The sequence below is a fragment of the Plutella xylostella genome, chromosome 25, assembly GCF_932276165.1.
Source record: "Plutella xylostella chromosome 25, ilPluXylo3.1, whole genome shotgun sequence".
In the NCBI taxonomy this organism is placed as follows: Eukaryota; Metazoa; Arthropoda; class Insecta; order Lepidoptera; family Plutellidae; genus Plutella; species Plutella xylostella.
Window position 1 is genome coordinate 7,889,506 of NC_064005.1, and position 13,857 is coordinate 7,903,362.

General features: G+C 38.2%; 1 protein-coding gene across 2 annotated transcripts; it reads left to right on the forward strand.

The window, feature by feature from the left end:
- The first annotated feature begins 3,798 nt into the window (after window positions 1-3,798).
- On the forward strand, window positions 3,799-11,342 carry LOC119693723. Of its 2 annotated transcripts, none has more exons than XM_048630198.1 (2): window positions 3,799-5,649; window positions 9,465-11,342. In XM_048630198.1, exons 1-2 carry the CDS (start codon window positions 4,437-4,439, stop codon window positions 9,482-9,484), a joined length of 1,233 nt encoding a protein of 410 aa, XP_048486155.1. In that variant the 5' UTR covers window positions 3,799-4,436; the 3' UTR covers window positions 9,485-11,342. The 2 variants fall into 2 exon arrangements, with proteins under 2 accessions (XP_048486155.1, XP_048486154.1); XM_048630197.1 differs by having other exon boundaries at window positions 3,799-4,218.
- Window positions 11,343-13,857: the final 2,515 nt, after the last annotated feature.

Here is a 13,857-nt window from a genome sequence, read left to right on the forward strand (position 1 = left end):
GCTTACTTAGGTTTTCATTGAGTTAGTCATATGACATTGTGAACTGTGCAATGTAGATGTGTGTCAGTGTCAGTGTGTGAAAATTGCAATCTCTGCAAAATAGATGTTTTCGAGTAGGTAAACCGACATATTTTGCAATAATGAAATATAACACCGGAACACGTTTATTGAAATGCATTTGTGCAACCATTACCCACAATTGGAAAGAGAGGTGTTATACGTTTGACATCTGTATAGGTGAAGTGTTGTGTTTGATATTATTTAATGAAGGAAGAAATAAACGACCGAATAGCGCGCTGGTTAGTAACTCTAACAGTTGTGCAATTAAGTGTTCTGCCCCGGCCGGGGATCGAACCCCGAACCCTCAGCATAACAATTAGAGTTACTAACCAGTGCGCTATTCGGTCGTTATACTTCTTTCTAAAATAAATAATATTGACTGTTATGGGTACAACATGAGACCTTATAGCTTATGGCTAAGAACGGTTATACAAGTGTTAACAGATAAGAATACATAGAACCATACTAGGATCCGTTCTTAGGTACTCGCATGTCACAAACACGAATAGTGCATGATGCGATTCGTTATTATTACCACTTATGTGGTAGTTAATAAATGGGTTTCTTACTTAAAAAAACTCAACTTTGTTCGCTGTAAATATGTATATCTAGGTAGGTATATAAATTTACTTTAATAACAAAGTTTATTAACACCCAAAGTACAGAAAGTAATTTTATTTTATGAACCTATTTTAAAATAGAATCTAGTACTTCCTAATTCATTAACCACTAAACCATCGCATAAATGAATAGAATATGGACAAACAATAATATCATATATCAAGAACTGGCCGCAGCCGCGCTGCCTCGTGATGCAGCGTAAGCAAAACCGTGGAAAAGTTGATAGGCCGGGCGCGAGTTCAATAGTTTTTAATATTAAACATACCTAGGTATAATTTCGCCAATATTAAGACCTTAAGCTGAGTCACAAGCTTTTTTCGTAAAGGAACGTTTAATGTATGTAGTGTAGTGTAGTGTAGTGTGTAATGAACTTATTTATAACTTTAAGTTTATATTGAACCAACAACCTGTGGAATGAAAACCACCATCTTAACCGCTACACCACAGGTAAACAGCCACGACGGTGTTTTCAAATATATATTATATCTCATACATATTCATATTGTTAGCTCCTGGTCTATTAGGCTTGGTAAAACATGGTAAGGAGTACGTAACATTTTATTTGAAATAATCTGAGTTAAATAAATAAGATGCATTTTATAGAAAACATATTTTATGTAAAAAAAACTATTTAGATATAAGTAGGTACTTATATTGAAGACATACTAACTTATATCAAACTAGTATGTTTATAACTTGATACCTACTTGTCATAAAAGAATTTCAAAACGTATTCGCTGACCATTTGGGCTTCAAGTACCTATTAGGTAAATATAATTATGATATTTTATCATACTCATTTCTTATGAAACGGTAGTTTCTTTAGATTGTTCATTTCTTACGCTATGTTTTAGAAAGTGATATCACGATCAAAATGATACCCAAAGTTGAGAACCCCGAATCACGTTACGTACATTGAAACAGACATTTTATTCATTATGGTTTTTAGACTCATACCACATGCAGGTCTTTGGGGTTAAGCATATCTCGACTTGAAGCGAGGACTCTGCGTCTTCGGAGTTGAGTGGCGGCTCCTAAGTCTTAAGCGAGAACTCTGCGTTTTCGGGACTTAGAAGCTAGATCTTACGCGGGAACTCAGCGCTCCCGGGATCGTGCCAAACCCAAGTAAGGTTTAGTCCGGAGGTATCAGTTATGCATAAATAATCAAACAGGTTCCACAGTCTTAAGCGAGAACTCAGCGTTTTCGGGACTAAGGAGCTAGATCTTATGCGGAAACTCAGCGATTCCGGGATCAGTCTAGATTTAAACGAGGACTAAGTGTCTTCGGATCTTGACGCTGTATGATTATTTTAACAAAAACTGATATATACGACTTAAACCGTAAAACAAAAACTTGTTGGTTCGTTAGATTCATTTGTGCAGATAGTTTATATTTGTGTGATCTTTAATAATTAATTCACAGTTGGAAGCACTCATGTAAGTCAGTGTTTAATTAAATTTAGGCAAATAATTTAAAGTATGAAGTTTAGTTCCCGAGCAAATTAGTAGAAATGCATAATCAAAATATTACCTATTAAAATAAATTATTGGGCATTCTACTCAACGAAATCAGCCAGGCGGAGGGCGACCGCAGGGAGCCCCGAACGGAGTGAGGCCTGGCTGATTTCGGTGGAGTAGAATGCCCAATAATTTACTACTAACGGGCGCATTTCAAATGTTTTAAAACAGATTCAGAAATTAACGACACGCGCGACCCGCTATCTATCAGTACGTCGATAGGTATACCTTGCACGACCGCAGTGGTGACGTCATTGTCGCTTTGTGAACCATTCAATTCGTTACAAAAATTTACATTATTTACATTTCGAGTTTCAGATCGTTGTTTTGCAAAGCACACAGTGACGTCATGACCCGGCTTCTTACAAAATGAACACACGCGATTGTTTGAGTTGCTAGGTCTATTCACGGATGTTTTTGTTGCACTATTATTATCAGTCGGTTTGTCAGTTTTTAAACGCTTAGGACATAAACGTTGCACATGGCCAACGCTACCGCATGTATAGCATTTTATTTCGCGGGTAGGTGTACTATGAACATTATACTGCGTTTGCGGAAATTTGATTCACTGAATTTACTTCGAGATTGGCGCGCAGACTCTTGTGCGTTAGTGACCGTAGGTTTAGTATAGATCGATAGAAAATCTACAAGGTCTTTCGGTAGCAACATGGCATTAGAAGCAGCGGCACGAATTTGAACATCCGTTTTGCCACGAATGATGATAGCAACAATTAGATCATCGCTTAAGCCCTTTACTATGTTCAATCGTAATAACGATCGCCTCGCATACTCAGCATACGTGGCATAGCGGTCAGAATTGGAACACATCACATCAAACAAAATATTCGCGACATCGATTCTCCGTGAGCACAGTGGTTTGAATTCTAGTTTAAAGTTGGTCCAGGTACGGTCATTAGTGACCCATTCATTTAACCAACAACGAGCGTCTCCCTTCAGACAGTTGGCTATCCTTGCGAGGCACTCGTTGTCGTCCCAGTTATTTACAATGCGAGCTCTTTCAACTTCCTCACACCACGAATCGATGTCGTTTAAGCTTGAATCAAAATTAGAAATGTAATAATGGGTAGATCTTACTCGTGTTAGGGCGCTCAGTGCGCCAATGAGTCGCTCAGTGGCATCTGGCGCGGCGACACCCCCAGTAGTAGCAGCGGCGGCAGCAGGTACAGCCACGGCGGCAGGGGCCGGCGTCGGCCCGGGGCTGCCCGCACTGGTGGAGGCGCCGAGGCAGGCGCCCGGCGCTAGGATAGCGCGCGCGCCGCTCTCGCTGCACGGCTCGCTGGGCTGCGCGGACCCGGCGCGGGGGACGGCCAGCGCACTACCCTCTAGCGCGTTTAATCGCGACAAGATAGCGCCAAGCTGGTTATGAACTGCATCTTCACCGTCAGAATGCAGCTCCTGCCTAATCCTACCCCTACTTCTAGCACTACGTCGTTCAGCCATTATTTACATAAGCAGTAAGCAATCTAAACTATCAGGATGTCCACTAAAGTCAGCGTCAGGTAGGCTATGGAGCCTATCCCACTTCTGAAATTAGGGATAGCCTAACTTTTAAAATAAAAAAAACAAGCACAGGACACCTACAACCTAGTTATGAACCCTCAACCCCTTAGAGTAATCCAAGTACGCGCCTAGGCTTGCATGCCTTGCACTTTCCAGGTGGTCTGTTAGCAGTAAGTTAGAGTAAGCAAATTGTTATCTTGTTTAGCTCGTAAGTCATTTTGGTCATTGAATATATCAGATCGATTTAGCATGCGCTTCTGCTAAGACGTGTCTCGTTTTAATTAAATAATTAGTTTTTAAAAACCTTCCGATCGCTCCCGCAATCTTGACTGGCGCAGCCGATTCGGTAGGATAACTGAATTATCCCGTGAAAATTCGGTTATAGAACTCTTACCGGTTTTCCGCGCGTTCCGGGAAACGCGCCGCGGATAGTGTTAACAGTGTCCTACTGCGAACCAAACAAATGTGTCAAGGCGGAAGGATTATACCGACCGGCTGGTGAGTACAACTTTTCACCTCCTGTCCAAATTCCCTCTACAAGTAAAATTTCTTGGGTTATCTTGAGATAAGAACTCTCTCATTATAACGTTATCTATAGTTAGAAATATTAGTACTTACTAAAATTTGTAATATATATATACCTATAAATACTTGTGTTATAAATAAGATTAAAATTTAAACTTAGACTAAGTGAATTGTGTAATAAAATATTCAAAATGCCTGATCAGGTAGGCATGGAGAGTATAACGCTCATTCCGGGCGAAGTACTAAAGATCATACCCATCTTTAATGGGGATAAACGCATATTAAATTTGTTTTTGGCTAAAAGCGAATATATTATAGAAAGATTTAGAGGTAATGAGGCCCAAGACACATATATCATGCATGCTATAACCAGTAGACTAGCAGGTGATGCTGCTGCCCTTGTAAGTGAGAGGCAGGATATTATGCACTGGGATAATTTTAAGGAATTACTCGTGCAACATTTTGGAGACCCGCGAAACGAAGAGTGTATTGCCATAGAATTAGAAACTCTCAAAATTAATCCTAACGAAAGCTATCTTGATTTTTGCAACAGGATCCAGTCAGTGCGTTCTATTTTAATTTCAAAGGTAAATAGAATCGAAGACGCGAACATAAAAAATAGTAAAATTGCTATTTACACCAATACGTCACTCAACGTATTTTTGTATAATCTCCCCGAAAATATGGTGCGCATTGTTCGCCTTAAAGCCCCCGCTACTTTGGAAAAAGCATTGGAAATTGTATTGGAGGAGGTCAATTTCCACGATCAGTATGTTATGCGTAATAAAATGACTCTTCCTAGCTCTATGGTAAAGTCTCAGAACACACTAGTAACAACGCCCACACAAAAACTCGACGCAAAGCTTATCAGTTATGGCCAACTCCAGCCAACCGGCCTTAGACCGATATTACCCACCGGTTACACCCCTCGATTTAATAATAGTATGGCAGTCCAATCATTTAATAATCAACCCTATGGCTACAGGCCGCAGTTAGGGAACAGCAATCCACAAATTGGGTATAGGCCACCACAGCCACAATTTGGTTACAAGCCTCCGCAATTCGGATACAAACCCCCGCAGTTCGGATACAAACCCCCGCAGTTCGGCTATAGACCACAGTTTGGTATGACAACTGCACAAAAATTCGGAAATAATAATCCTCAACAAATTGGGTACAAACCCACAGTCCCTACTTGGAACAAGCCCGCGGCCGCACCACAGCATGTTTATTCAAACGATGTGTCGATGAGAACCGCACCTCAGAGACCTAACCAGGGTTTTAAATTAAATGAACTGTGCCTCTACGAAGAGGACCAATACCAACCAAATTATTACAACCCGGAGCAGTACGTCTACCTAGACGATGTACCTGCAGAACAAGTACATCATCCAGATATCGAAGGTAACTTTTCTGACTGTCAATTACAGGAATCATCCGAGGAACTGACACAGGAAAATGCAACCCCTGAACAAATAGAAAATTTTCACATAACAGCCTCAAACATCCCCCGGAAAAATTAGAATTAAATTGTGACCCGAACTTAAAATTACCGCATATTTATCTTCCCGAAATCAACGGTAAATTCATGATAGATTCAGGAAGTATGAAATCTTTTATAAGCCCACGTTTAGCATATCAGTATTTTCATGACCAAATAGTTCACGAACCATTCGAAGTGATTAGTACACACTCATCAAGTAAACATAACGAAGTCATAAATATTCCGCTATTTCCCAGCTTAAATAATTCGGGTCAGCACAAATTCTATATCTACAATGTAGATGCGCGGTACGATGGACTTATCGGCTCTGACTTGTTAGAGCAGTTACAAGCCATTGTTGATTATAAACATCACGTGTTACGAACGAACACGACATCTATACCTATTATACACAATCGCGAGGACCACGTCATAGAACTGGCCCCCCGCTCTGAACAACGAGTGAAATTGCCGACTGATTTATATTCAGGCGAAGCGATTTTAAATTTTACGGAATTTTGTGAAGGAGTAAGGATGCCTAGCGCGCTAGTTAGGTGTACAAATGGATATGCTACCACGGTTATTCAAAATACTCGTGATGAACAGATGACATTAACTATAACACACCCGTTTAAAACAGAACAGTATGAAAGTAGTACGGAATGTCAGGTTAATAGTATGATGGATGAAAGAAATATTGAAATAGATGAGATATTGACACAAAACTTAGCCAAATTACGACTTGATCATATGAATGCGGAAGAACGTCAGCAGATACATAACTTATGTATGGAATATAAGGACATATTTTATAGCGACTTACTTCCTCTCTCATTTACGAATCAAGTAAAACACTTTATAAGAACAAAGAACGAGGACCCTATATACGTAAAACCCTACAGACAGGCCCCTATACAAGCAGAAGAAATAAAAAAACAGGTGGAAAATCTTTTGAAAAATAACGTCATTCAGGAATCATTTTCCCCTTGGAGTGCACCAGTGCACCTCGTCCCTAAAAAGATGGATGCATCCGGTGAAGCTAAATATAGGATGGTTATAGATTACAGGCGCTTAAATGACATCACTATAGACGACAAATATCCTCTCCCTAACATAACCGACTTATTTGACAAATTGGGTAAATCATCTTACTTTTCTACTTTAGATTTAGCCAGTGGCTACCATCAAATCGAAATCAATGAAAGCGATAGACAAAAGACGGCATTTAGCACCCAGAACGGCCATTATGAATTTTTGAGAATGCCGTTCGGCTTAAAGACAGCCCCAGCAACATTTCAACGTGCTATCGATAATGTCCTTCGAGGTTTACAAGGAATACACTGCCTGGTATACCTAGATGATATTATTATCTATTCTGCAAGCCTAGCAGAACACATACAAAAATTAAGGGCAGTCTTTGAACGACTTAGATCCACCAACTTGAAAGTACAGCTTGATAAGTCTGAGTTTCTAAGAAAAGAGGTTTTGTACCTTGGGCACACCATTACAAAAGACGGCCTTAAGCCCAATGACGATAAGGTTAAAGCTGTATTGAACTTTCCCTTACCTAAAACAACGACAGAGATTAAAAGTTTCTTGGGTTTGATTGGATATTATCGAAGATTCATTAAGGACTTCGCTAAAATAACTTACCCTTTAACATCTTGCCTTAAAAAGAAAAACCGAATTATAATTGACCAAAAATACATTGACTCATTTCAGAAATGCAAGGAACTTTTGACTAACGCACCCCTACTACAATATCCCGATCCATCTAGACCGTATATTCTTACTACTGACGCATCCTCTGTGGCATTAGGCGCGGTCTTATCGCAAGGCACTGTTGGCAGCGACCAACCAATCGCCTACGCAAGTAGAGCACTCAGCGACACCGAGTCTCGCTATAGTACTATCGAGAGAGAGCTCCTAGCTATAATATGGGCTGTAAAACACTTCAGGCCATACTTATACGGCCACAAATTTCTGATTTACACTGACCATCGCCCATTGTCGTGGCTATATTCCATTAAAGAGCCAAATAGTAAACTTACCCGATGGCGGTTACGTCTATTAGAATATGACTTCGAAGTAATTTACAAAAATGGCAAACAGAACACCAACGCCGACGCCTTATCTCGAATCAAAGTGAATGCTTTGACGTCCGATGACGACGCAATGTCTATGCAAGTAAACATTGACGACAAAGAGAAACGGCTTCAAGACCACATAAACGACTTGACTAAAAAACATAGAAGACTGTTCTAATAAACCCCAACGACATGATTCTTCGACTATCACTATTTCCGATTCCTCTGCAACGATAACAGGCTCTGAAGAACCTGATAACTATCCGGTCCGCTCATTGTCGAGTCATTCACAAACTATTCACTCTGCTGAAGACTTAGAATCATTTGGTATTCCTATATTACAAGAGGCTATAGATACGAAGCCCAATCAAATACTTGTATTCGTTTGGTTTAAGAACGACATACAAGTCACACATACAACTAGAGACAACCAAAAAGTAATAGAGGTATTTTTGCCACCAGATAATGAGGATTTAGTGAAGCGCTTTTTAAAGGAATATATTAACCTAAAAACAAAATATTTTATATATTTTGAGGACTTAAGACACCGGAAGTTATTTACGAAAGTAATAATATATTTATTTAAAAAGGGTTCCGTTGAGTTTTTAGAGTGTACCGAAAGGGTTGTATACATAGAGGATGAGAAAGAACAAAAGGCCATTGTGTTGAAAATGCACGAAGGTAAGACCTGTCATCGCGGAATAAAAGAGACGTTAGTTAGGATACGCAGACATTATTACTGGTTAAATATGAGAGATACTGTTGCTGCAATATTGAATGGATGTGATGCATGCCAGAGAATGAAGTATGACAGGAAGCCCATAAAGCCCGTTCTACAACTTACACAAACACAGGATGCTCCTTTTCAAGAGGTGTTCATAGATTTGTTTACAATTGATGGGATATATTATCTTACCCTCGTAGACGCCTTTAGTAAACTCGCACAGGCAATAGAAGTCACAAACCGATCAACTCCTGAAGTTATTCGGGCCCTGATTAAATATTTCTCATACTACGGAATACCTAAGAAAATTACCTGTGACCCCGGAAAAGAGTTTAATAACGAGCTCATGAAGGAACTAATGACGATGTATAAAATAGATTTACACATAACAACCCCCAATAATCCAAACTCCACTAGCATTGTAGAAAGATTCCACTCAACTATTATCGAAATTTATCGCCTAGCTAAATATGATCAAAAATGTACCGACGCAGCATCTGTCATGACGTACGCCATACTTGCATACAACAACACCATACACTCCACCACAGAACTGACACCGTTTGAAGTAGTTTTCGGACATACAGACTCCAGTAAAATCTTTGAGGGAAACTTTGAGAAAAACTACATGCAACAACTATTAAAAGACCATGCGAAGCGTACCAAATTTCTGTATAAACACATAGCTCAAATGACTCTGTTAGGAAAAGAAAAAGTAAAGGAAAAGAAAGGAGGTGAGACCGGACATGAATTCGCGACAGGTGAAGATATCTATGTTAAAGATATCAATATTAGGAAGAGTAAAGATAAGCCCAGATATAATAAAGCGGAAGTTGTAGGTCAGGTACAAAGAAATATTATTCCCGTAAGGATAGGACATAGAGATACCAAAGTCCCCATTAAAAATGTGAAACGTCGCCCACAGGTGGTGTCTGGTCACCCTGACCCTGATCACGTTGAGCCAGGCCCATCATCTGCTCAAAATTGAGAAAAACCCAGGCGTACTACCCGTTAAACGAGGCCATGCTTATAAGCAGGAAGATAAGTGGATTATTATTAAAGTGTTAGATTTAAGCGACTTATACAAAGATTTAGTTTTTAACATAGATAAGTATAATGAGTTTTCTAAATTAGTAGATATAAACAAACCAAATGCATATGAGTTTTTCGATTTACGCAAACAGGTAGATTTCCTTAAAGAAAAGGCTATAAGTAAATCCGGAGAGCTAACGCCCACGCGTAGATTCAAACGAGGCATTATCAACCCCTTAGGATCACTGATTAAAGTTATTACAGGAAACCTGGATAATCAAGACGCTATTCGTTACGAGTCACTAATATCTCAGTTAAAGGGCAATCAGATTATTACAGATAAGAAAATTATGGTTATCTCCAAAATGATGGACAGTTTCATAAATAGTACTGAAACCTTACATGAAAATACTTTAACATTAGACGCACGTTTCAAAAAGATGGAAAAACTTGTAAAAACTATAGCAAATAAGGAAACCAGTTATATATACTCAGTATACATTTTAAGTATGTTTAATATGTTCTTAAATAATTTTCGAACCATTCATACTACTATACAAGAAATTGAAACTGCGTTGGCCTTCAGCAAATTGTCAGTATTACACCAAAGTATTGTGAACTCTACAGAATTATTATCTTTGTTACAATCTATTTCTAAAAATGCAAATTTAATGTACCCAGCAACTCTTGAAAATTTGGTTAATCTGGAAAAGACAATAATTGTTAAAAGCTATGTAAAAGAGAGTCAGATAACGTTCATAATGGAGGTACCCTTAATAGATAATAATACCTATAGCTACTATCAAATATATTCACTACCTATATATAATAGCAGTCGCAATATAACCCAAGTAATTATTCCCAAACACCCCTACCTATTGGTGAAAGGTTCGGAATACCTGCCGGTCCAACACCCCTGCGAGCAGCTCGCCTCCGACGACCAGTTCCTGTGTACCGAGGATAGCACTGTCTTATACTCACCACCTACCTGTGTAGAACAGCTGATGAAATTTAGTATAAATTATAATGCCTGCACCCCATACGCTATAGATATAGAGACAATCAAAGTTCAACGGATTGACTCTACCAGCTGGATTTTATATGCACGAGAAAAATCCATGTTTTCCACTCAATGTCAGAATGATATAATACACCAACAGATACAAGGCACCTATATACTAACTATATCTAACATATTATGTGATTACCAGCTGGAGAATTTCTACCTACACCATAGACAACACTATTTTACTAGTCTACAGTACAAGGCGCTACCAATAATAGATCTACCAGAGCTTCCACAAGACAACGTGACTACATCCCGCACCGTGAACGTGAAGGGTGTCAATTTAGACAACCTACGACAGATGTATAACACTCTACAAAGTGAAATTAGTGAAAACAGTGAAAATATCTCAATGCCCACAGTGCAAGTGAAAAGTGTTAGCTTAGCAACCCTTATTCTGTATTTCTTGTTAATCATATGTGCCATTGGTTTTTCTATGTATAGTTATAGAGTATTGATAATGTCGAAGCTTCGAAATTCCCGGAATCAAGAATCTTCCAGTAATTTCGATCTTGGGGATGGAGGAGTTATGAACCCTCAACCCCTTAGAGTAATCCAAGTACGCGCCTAGGCTTGCATGCCTTGCACTTTCCAGGTGGTCTGTTAGCAGTAAGTTAGAGTAAGCAAATTGTTATCTTGTTTAGCTCGTAAGTCATTTTGGTCATTGAATATATCAGATCGATTTAGCATGCGCTTCTGCTAAGACGTGTCTCGTTTTAATTAAATAATTAGTTTTTAAAAACCTTCCGATCGCTCCCGCAATCTTGACTACCTTTAATCAATTAATATTTACAAACTTAATTAATCATTTATCAAAAATAATTTACACAACTAAATCACAAAACTAAACCACGCTAAACACAACTATAACCTATCACTAAATAACCTAGCTACACTAGATACGAGCTGAACAGTGCTAACGCTTCGACGGCTGGATCGGGAAAGAGGGCGGCGCAACCTCTCACTCCGCTTTTATAGGCGCGCGGCTAGTGATGCTCTCGGGGTGGCGGACACCGCTAACATTACAATTATGGTTATAAGTCGTGGTATCATCGAGATATTTTTATTATACCTACCATGATTTCAACAAAAATAATAACCATTATGTTTTTGTACGATTTTCTTTTTAAACTTTCTTTCGTCTTCTTTTTCACATAGCAATTTTTCCCCGAATTGATAAAGTTTTCATCTATATTCATTTTCATCTTTGACAGTTTTCCGATTTGTTATGTCTTTCTTTAGATAAAACATTCACAAATATTAATAGCTAGGTACCTACCATGAAACAATCTTATTCTTATACAGTGTGCTGCAAAAGTACTAGGTACTTATAGAGGGTGTTGCAAAAAGGGTATACTAAGCCGAAACCTACATGTGTAGCATGGTATATCTAGGCCTAAAACTGAAATCAGAATTTGATAACTCGCCAAAAAAATAAATCATTTTCCATAGTAAAAAAGTCACGTGACCAACAAAGTTTCTATGGAAAATGATTTATTTTTTTGGCGAATTTCCAAATTCTGATTTCAGTTTCGGGCTTAGATATACCATGCTGCACATGTAGGTTTCGGCTTAGTATACCAATTTTGGAACACCCTGTAGTGAAGAGAATTGCGAATTTACAAAAGTCGTACAACAAAAGAGGTTCAAAATGGCGAGCTGTTTGATCTCCTTCAGACATACTACACACTCTTTTATAACACCTTGTATGTAACAGAAAAAATACACTTTTGCTATATCCGTGTGATTTTAGAACAAAAGTTGTTCAGAACCACCCCACGAGTCACTCCCTTTCGAGTTACTATACCACTCTTGTAATTGTAATATCCTGTGTGTTGTTGTGTTAGTATACTATTAGATATGTTGTTATAAATAATACTTCAAGGCAACCTGCGGCCTGTGAATTTAGCGATGTTTATCTACATCGATAACAACACTTTGTGAAATCAAGAAAAGCGTCGTTTCATCAAAATCATCTAAATGGGGGTTGCACTCAGTACCATCACCATCAACTTAAGGGCGCTTTTTATGTAAGTATGTCATTTTCAGGTTGCTGGAAATAACAACACCTCATTTTCTTTTTCCAACTTGTTGTGATGTAATTGAGTTTCAGCACTTAATTGTCGGTAGTTGCGGTGTGAGCAATAAACTGGGGGTGTATTCTCAAAGACGTGTTTTTTTACTAACCCTCAAATTCATAGAACGTATTGTATAACTTTACAACAAGGTTAAAATTTATTTTGAAACACAAGAGTTTCGACTCTTTACGTCAGTCAAAAAGTTAAAATTCGTATATCACAAGGTCCATTTTAATCCTATTGTAAAGTGACAAAAAGCTCTATGAATTTGGGGGTTACTTTACTTTCCGCGGGATTAGCGACCAAAAGTGAGTCTTGAGGTAAGCGTCCACCTTTCGCCATTATACACAACGGACGCGTATTCTTGGTCTTGGTATAGAAAATCCATTCCGTCCAATACTTATGATACCGATAGGAGGCGCAAGGTAACCTTTGGCTTCCGATAGTTTGTATTATACCGTTTTATAAAATTAGGAATATATAAAATATGTGAACTAATAGATAATAATATTATATTCATAATTTTTCGTCGCTTTTCAATATATAAATAGACGAATCCTTTATGTTAACTATTGTTTTTTAACCTAGGTATCCGTATTTTGCAGAATTTAAATTTTCATGAAAGCACTTTCATCTGTATACTTAACAATTATTGCCCTTTGTTTATAATTTGTAAATTAAAACAGTGAGGCTATTTTAGAACAGGGAATTTATCCTGGTAAAATTCCATACCACTTTAACGTGCGGAGGTTCTGAGTATCTTGTTAAGAGTTTCTCGGAAACTAAATTTATGATATCAAAGTCTAAAAATATGTTGAAGGGGAGGACTCTTCATAGTTTGTTCTCTGATCTTGAAAATGCAATTTGCCCGATTCTTTTGATTTTTGAAACTCATGAACAGTAAGTATACATGTAGTTTTGCTGTATTCAATCTAGTCAAAATCCTTTTCCAATCTCATATTTTAATTATACCAATCCATTCATTGTACTTCTGTTACTATGTTGTAAGTACTCGTATTTAAGACTAGGATTTTTTTTAAATGCCATAATTTTTTTCTATTTTAGGGCCAAAAATAATAGTATTGTTTATAAATTATACTCTTGTCTAGCGCTACAAGAATATCCGTCGTCTTGCAACGTTC

What these genes read in the sequence shown, in the direction of transcription:
- LOC119693723 (XM_048630197.1), top strand. Translation starts at nt 4,184, where the DNA reads ATGTGTCAAGGCGGAAGGATTATACCGACCGGCTG. An exon ending in AGGATTATACCGACCGGCTG is followed by an intron (nt 4,219 to 9,464) that starts GTGAGTACAACT and finishes CGTCGCCCACAG; the next exon opens with GTGGTGTCTGGTCACCCTGA.